The sequence below is a fragment of the Ptychodera flava genome, chromosome 1 (assembly GCF_041260155.1).
Source record: "Ptychodera flava strain L36383 chromosome 1, AS_Pfla_20210202, whole genome shotgun sequence".
Lineage (NCBI taxonomy): Eukaryota > Metazoa > Hemichordata > Enteropneusta > Ptychoderidae > Ptychodera > Ptychodera flava.
Genome location: NC_091928.1, coordinates 16,681,454 through 16,689,506, shown reverse-complemented (window position 1 = coordinate 16,689,506; position 8,053 = coordinate 16,681,454). Strand labels below are relative to the sequence as shown.

At 36.2% G+C, this 8,053-nt stretch overlaps 1 protein-coding gene across 1 annotated transcript; it reads right to left on the bottom strand.

Annotated features, from left to right (window-relative positions):
- Positions 1–1,843: 1,843 nt before the first annotated feature.
- LOC139131521 (uncharacterized) lies at positions 1,844–7,637 on the bottom strand. The gene is made up of 4 exons (XM_070697614.1): positions 7,459–7,637; positions 6,700–6,814; positions 3,285–5,184; positions 1,844–2,748 (listed from the first exon to the last, which is right to left on the bottom strand). Exons 3-4 carry the CDS (start codon positions 3,678–3,680, stop codon positions 2,599–2,601), a joined length of 546 nt encoding a protein of 181 aa, XP_070553715.1. The 5' UTR covers positions 3,681–5,184; positions 6,700–6,814; positions 7,459–7,637; the 3' UTR covers positions 1,844–2,598.
- Positions 7,638–8,053: the final 416 nt, after the last annotated feature.

Sequence of the window (8,053 nt, the reverse complement as noted above, 5' to 3'; positions counted from 1 at the left end):
GAGAAGCTGCATTGGCCATTACTTCCATTTGATTTGAATAGCCCATTGTAGTTAAAGTAGCCGATTGAATTATTTATCGTAAAAAAGTGACCTCCTTTTTGACCACTTTGAAACCAAGTGTAAAAGTGATTATTTATTTAAAGGGTTAAATAGTATTCTGTGAAATTCCAAACTCTGTGTTTTTATATAATTTATTATTTAGGGTATTTAGGTAAGAGACAACCCAACACCTATTTCAAATCAATGACACAAATTTTATTTTGATTCCTCCTTAAGCTTCCAAATCCCTGCAAATACCCCTTAACATACTCTTTACATATTCAAATCAACACGTCAATCCCCCCTCTAGATTCCCCCTCTTGTAAATGCAGTCTTAATGACCAAAGATTAGCGGCAACGTTCATATTCTTTATTCATATGAAAAAAGCATTAAGTTTTTACGTCTACTAATCCTATTGTACGTTACTTGCAAATATAGCAGAGAAAGATTGGATTGATATCAAACTTTGTTGTTCATTATACATAATCAGATAAGATGGCCGATAATTAGTTCATCCCAAATAGTTTTATGTTCTTTTGTGGGACATCCTTCTTCAGTTAACTTACTTATTTTGTACACCTGATTTGCCCAGAGTCCTCCTTCACCGTCATTAATACAATCTTCAGATGGCCCGTATTTCTGATAAGTGTGTTCAGCATCTGAACTTGATGCACACCATCCTCCGCCTTGCAAAGCGAAGATAGCGTGACATCTAGACATGGCAGCTTCTTTGCATTTTCTGATAGGATCAATGCGGTTCAAATAATTCCCATCTAGGTTATCATCTTCTCCTTCCAAAGTTGGAATCGACCTTGGCATGGTATCTTTCCAACAGCCAAGGTTGTCTACATCATCTGGAAGTGCTGATAAGAAAGGGAGCATCGGTCAAATATTTTATTTGCGATTTCTTCGTAGATGTAATACAATCATTGGTAAAACAAGAATGTAGAAAACGTTGAAAATGTATAATTTTTCTCATTTTCACATTTGCTGATTACGATTTACAGATAGAAAGAATTTACGACAGTCACCAGTAGAAATCAAATGTTATGTCACTTTTATCAAAATAGAGTTTTTAACACAAATGGAAAGAACACTAACCAAATATGTTTGTGCAAAGTTTCACAGTTTTATTTCATTAACTTCCATGTAAAATTTGCCTTTGAAAAAGCTATACAGAAGCACTTACATTCACATCACTCGCCTGTACAGTACCGGTACATCTTCAGCCACACATTCTGCACTGAGAGACATGTAAATTGATTGGCAATAGCAAAGTTGCATTTACAGTTATAGAATTACTATCACACGAAGAATGTTTTACTTGTACTGACATGAAAAAATTAAGATTCATGGATTTCTGTTTAAAATTGGTTTCCATGGTAACGATTTTCAGATGGAATAAGAAAAGAGTTGATGTACGAGTATTAAGCATGTGTGGAATTTACCCCTTCTCATAGGATTACATTTAGAATTGCTGGTTTACATGAACTTGAACTATTGTCATTTTCATGAAAATTTGCAGAAAAGGTCAGTCAAAAGAAATAAATAATAGTGATAAAATAAAATTGCATGGTCATCCGACTTAAGCTTGAGATAAACAGCATTAAATGATTTTGTCCATAGAAAAAGTGTGGGTGAACAAATGATCACTCAGCATTTTTTCTCATAAATGTTGAAATTCATGGTCTTGTATCTAACAAACGAGTGCAATGACCTCATAAATTATTACCCATTTTGATAGTTATAACTTACAAAGAAAAAGTCAAAAATCAAAAATTTAGAGAAATGACAATACTTTCAATTTTACCGGTCGTATATTCTTCAGAGACTTCTTTGGGATTTCACAATGGAAACTAATTTTCCACAACAGTACATATGGCATTGCAGCAAAAACAGCCTTGAAAATTAAATAATTATGTACCACTGTCATGGGTTCAGGTTTAAAATATACAATGCTTTATTATTACTAGTGGACAAACTTTTCAGCTGAGCTTCATGACAATTTTACATTTCCATGGCAACCAATTTTCTGCAACATCATCTGTGAAGCAAATACAGACATGGGTTCAGGTAAAAATGTCCAATGCTTCATATCATTATCACAAGTCCACATGTGAAAAAGACAGTCACTGTATACATCCCATATCAGTAGACAAACGAACAACTTATCTCTTATAATTTTACATTTCCATGGAAACAATTGTTCATTTCCTTGGAAACTATTTTACTGCAACAGTATCCGTAAGGCGATTACAGACATGGGTTCAGGTCAAAATGTCCAATGGTTTCATATCATTATCACAAGTCCACATGTGAAGAAAGACAGTCACTGTATACATCCCGTGCTAGTGGATAAACTTTTCAATTGAGCTCTATAATAATTTTACATTTCCATGGAAACTATTTTTTCTGCAATCTATGGAGTGAACACAGACATGGGTTCAGGTCAAAATGTCCAATGCTTTCATATAACAATCACAAGTCCACTTGAGAAGAAAGACAGTCACTTTATATATTCCATAAAAGTGAGCAAAGTCAGTGTCACTATGCACATATTACACTGGTCTGTCTGGTAGAAATGGCAGTCTTCTGTCTTCGGGTATCCATCTGTTGTACATGGTGATCAGATGTTGTCTCTTTGCTGTGGAGATAATATGGAGTTGACGGTATGCTACAGGTACACCATCTGCACTGGGGTCAATTACCTGGGAGAAAATACAAATGAAATATTATAAACAAAGTTGCCTGTTAATTTCATTTTCATAATATAAGAGGAAAATAATCAACACACAGACATGTACACTAAACATGTTTAAAGTAAGGGTTTTTTAACAACTCCACAGATTCAATGGTATAATATCAGAAAAAACCTGACACAATTTACCAAATACACGAGCAAAGACACGATCAAATATGTCAGATTATCTAGCCATGCAGAGCATATCGTCTCATTAACAGTGAATAAATAGCTTTGTACAAACTGAATAACATAAAAATACTGTAAATGAGACGGATACACTCACATTTTTTTGCAGAATGGGTTTTAACACTATTATATATCAGAAAAAAAATTAGATACAAAATCCAGATGCTTCTACGTGACAAATTTGATCAGTACTTCAAAAGATATACCTGTATTAAAGCATTTCTAAGTTATGCTAAATTTTGCTTGTTGTCAACTGACCTGTACCAGCTTATGGCTGCATATTTCAGAAGTTTAAGAGTAGTGCAGTATACTTACTATTTGAGGACTCTGCTGCCAATCTCCATCCCAGCACAGTGTTCTGACTTCGCATCTCACACTATTTGGTTGTCTGCAAGCTCTGATGTCATGCAACTGCTGGATACCAGGTAAGTCAGAATACTTTGCTGTTATAACATCTCTCCATTCACTAATGTCATCTGCCCCTGACAGGATATTTGCATTGCCATACATTCCAGCTATGTCTAGAAGTTCCGGCATGGTAAATACATCACTCACACGGTAAGTATGGGCAATACCGGCAAAAACCCAGTCTGGAATAAACTTTGTGTGGCCCGGTAGCATGAAGGAGGCTCTACAGGAGTTAAACCTTGATGTCATCTCTTGTAACCATCCACTGAGATATTTGTTTTTGTTGATAGCTGCATTATCCATGAAAACTTGGACATCTCCTACCCAGTCTGGTACTTTAGTATTGATATGCCTGGTAAGTAGTGACAGAGTGTGGTCTGCACATTTTGGTCCAAGTCTCTCATCAAACAGGAAAATATGGGCCTGTCCAGTACAGTGATCACGATACAACAAATGTCAACATTCAGTTTCATTTTGTAGTAGGTACTTGCTGGTTGAGCTGATCTACCCAGTATGGTATCTGTTTAGTCATTTGATAATCGAGGGACAACACAGCAACAAAACTATCTTTAAGATCGTCAAGTTCGGCCCTCTCATCAGCTGACAAATTGTCTTTATCTTCAAGCTGCCTTATTCTTTTACCTTGAGTGTAGCATTTGTTTACAGTGTCTTTGTAGTATCTGTATCCTTGCTGAGCCTGTTCTTTGTGTTTCTGTAATTCTTCTTCCACTGATTTCTTGTTATTTTCAAGTTTAGTCATTTCTTCTTCATCGGCATTTCCAGACTGAGTTTTCTTCTCATGATGGCTGTAGTTGAGGAGATCCTTTGAAGCAATTCCTTGCAAGTATCACAGTAATCAGTTTGATGTGGCATAATCCCATGTTTGGTCTGTGTCCATCTAGCCATCTTTTTGCAGAAGAGTTACTACATGTTGACTTGCCTTGTTCATTTTGTGTACGGTTAAACTCACCAACAACTGATGATTTCATTTTAATGTCAAAATTACTTTCATCAGGCTTTGGAGTATTAATCCTACTAAATTTGGGTGTGAAAAAGTACTGAACCAATGATGAATTAGATCTGCCATTGTGTTGACTGTTCATGTCAACAAAGCTGAGAAACTGTTCTTGTAGATCTGTCTTTGCGTGATTACTTGGTTTTCCAACCAGTCCATGTTGTGGTTTCTCTGCAACGACTTCCACTCTTTCATTTTCACCGACAGCGGACCACCACTGATGAAAGGTTTCTTGGACTGCACGTGGCATTATGACAGTCTTTTCAAGTCTCGATTGACAACTTCTTGCTTGGTGATTATTTTTGTGGTTCCTGTTGTAGATTTCTTTTAACTTCTCGTAACTTTGCTAATCTTTCAGAACCTACTCCTAAAACTTGAACTACGCATGGTTGACAAAACTGATAATTCCCAAGTACATCAAACACATTTTCGAGGAGCCAGTCATTTTCTTTGCTGATGTTTCGATGATGCTTTTGTCTCTTCTTGGGATGTGGGTAACATGCTCGGCGTTTAAGGAGTTGATCAGCAGGATGTATAATGGATGTGAAACTCTCCTTAGCACTGTTGAGAATGGGGGAACACTTACTACATGGATATCTTAGAGCCTTTTCATTTCTATCAAGTTCTTGTAAATGTCTGGAAAGCTGTGGTTTTAACATGTATGCCCCTCTTGCAAATCCTTCCAAATAATTTTCTAACTGATTCTCACTTCTGATTTCTCTTGCAGATGGAGAAAAGTCTGAGTCTTGTGAACTCTTGTAGCTGGAGCACTGGGATTCCTCTTGTGACATACTGAAATATAAGAACAAAATAAAATCATTTTTTTTCAGCTGTCTTGGAAATATCAAACTGACAAATAAAGTATGCAATGATTAGCTGCCTAAGTTGATCATTTCATTAGCTAGTGTTGGTTCAGTTAGTTGACATCTCTTCAAATAAACATTATGTACAGTGAGAGCTTCAATCACAAGATGATACAGAAATGCTGATCTGGAATTGTGTCCAATTTGACTCTGTGTAATATAAGTATTGTCCGGGTGTATAAATCTGTTTACCAAATGTCTGGTATCATTCAATATACCACACAAATCTCCTGAATGAAATTACACTGCTGAAGTGTAAACATCAAGTAAAAGGTTCTGTGCTTGCACCTGTCATTGTGTTGGAACCATGATCCAAAGATGCATTGGATTAACACACACAGTACAAATAATATTTATGGCCCTGATATGTATTTTGGAGCCCAAGGTGTATGGCAGGCCATTCCGGGTCCGTGTTAACTCACAATTATGATAATACTAAATACTACAGATATGTGGAGGAGATACACAGCATAACACCAGATACCAAGTGCAAAGGTCTTTTCTTTTGGCAGCATAACCTTTTCAGTGTGGCTCATATTGGAAATATTTGCTAAAAATGGTCTGCTATGTCAAAAATAACTTGAAATATATTTTCTACATCATATTTTATTACCATCTGACAGGAAATTCTGGTATATAATCAACAATGCAGACTTTGTGACATGATATTTATATACAACAATGACACTTACTTTAAATGTGGACAGTAAGGACTTTAGGCAGCTATGGAAAACTATGTTGGCATCAGAACAATTAATTTCAATTTATACACATGGCACTAGAACCTGAAAGAATGAAAAGAAAATTGATTAGTAAATAACAATAAGTTTTTAGGATTTAAGAACAGTCAAAGGTTTGCAATCAAATCTTAAGGAGAATTTTCTAAGCAAAATAGGTAGGTGTAGCCTGCTAGCATGCTACAACTGTCAAGATTGATCTAAAGTGACAAAGTAATTGTACAGTAATTCAGCTAGCTATCAAATTACTGTTGTAAGTCCAAGCAGGGCATAAATGTTCTAGAATTCAGTCAATCAATTCATAAAGTAGAAATCTTGAACAAGGTTTTATGACAGTAAAAAAAAGAAACACGATCAAAATCATCTAATATTTGCATCATCCACAGAAAATCTGAACACATGCTCTACCACAACAGAACTTACCTGCATGCCAGTTATCAAAACAAACAGTGACATAATTGATTTTACATTTTTAGTGTTTCAAAATCTTTCTATTATTTTAGTTCACTTTCTGATCAAGTCGCTTTTTATGAATTACTGCAAACAACATACAAATAAACCCAGGCCATCTTTATGAACTGAGTGCCAAGGCAATATAAACAGATTTTTTTTAAGTCTGAATAATGAGCAGTACTACTACTAGTTGAAACAAAACTCTAGCCCCCAATAATATTATCAGCTGTACAAACACAGACAAGTATACTCACGTTATTAGACTGCAGTGATGGGTCTGTTCAAACACGTCAGCATAATTTTGACAACACAAACTGCAAGCTGGTCTGTTTATACTCTCGGACTGGATCATCCCATGGCAACCATTATCTACCTTGAAAGAAAGCACATGCTAACCTAAACGAAAACACTTAGTGATACAAATTATCGAAAATAAATTGGGTCGACACGCATCGAATGTCAATCATCCAAGCGAGTAGTCAAGGGGGCGCCATGCGCCGAGTCGGCATGTCGTCAAAATGAAGTGAAATCAGTCTATTTTCAAAGTTATGAATTTCATAGCTAGGTATGCGACAGACTGAGAAAATAATTCATAACGATAGCAGCCTAAACAAGCTTTAAACCAGTTTTAAACATGATTTAGGACGTCTTCACATATTACATGTACACAAAAAAATCCGAGCCGAGTGAATGTGTTTAATATTGCTGTCACCTTCCTTTGTTTTGAACATGTGGGTTCGATAGCTATATGACCATGACGCGAAAACTCAGACTAATCTCGCTCATTTTCTTCTTGAAGTCAACAACATTGAATTTGTGTTCCGCAAGAGACATGATTACATGTGTTTGACGGCGACTGATCTTGGAAAGTGGCTCAGCTGTCACAAAATCAATACGTGAATCGAACATATCGAGAACGTGTTTCAGCAAAGGCTAGCTGAATTTCACCCGGTCTTGTTTTCATTTTATTGTTGGCGGTTGCAAATTACTATTAGCTGATTAAATATACGTACCTATTCAGCCTTCACTAAGGAAGAGCCATGTCCATGCCATAACTTCCATAAGGCCATGCCATTCCAATTCCGTACATGTCCAATGACTCGAGGTCCATGACTGAATGTTGACATCATGTAAAACTTCCGGGGCACATAATGACATGACCTGAACTACGACCTCTGCTTGTTTCAACTACGTGCAATGCGGAACTTCTCCTTACTTACGTTGGTCCTTTACTTTCCATATTTTATTAACGTTCAAAACATACTAATGCTACATTTTTTGACATTTTTGAAATTATCTCAACAACGGAAGCAAGGACTACTTGCGATTTGATCATCTACCATCCCAGCGTAGGTAGACATGTGCTTACGTACAGCGTACACGCGTACGTACGCATACGAATGTTCAGTGCGCTATATCTCCGTTTGGAACAAGTGACATAATATTCGATTTCTACTGGTGACTGTCACATTTACAGATAGATACCCTTAACTGAAAAAAATTCCATTAGTTTCTTGATAAGTACTCACCGTACCAGAGTCATTCATGATACATTGTCTTATTAAGCTTCAGTCTTGAATTCAATCACTTTTACTCAACAATTTATCG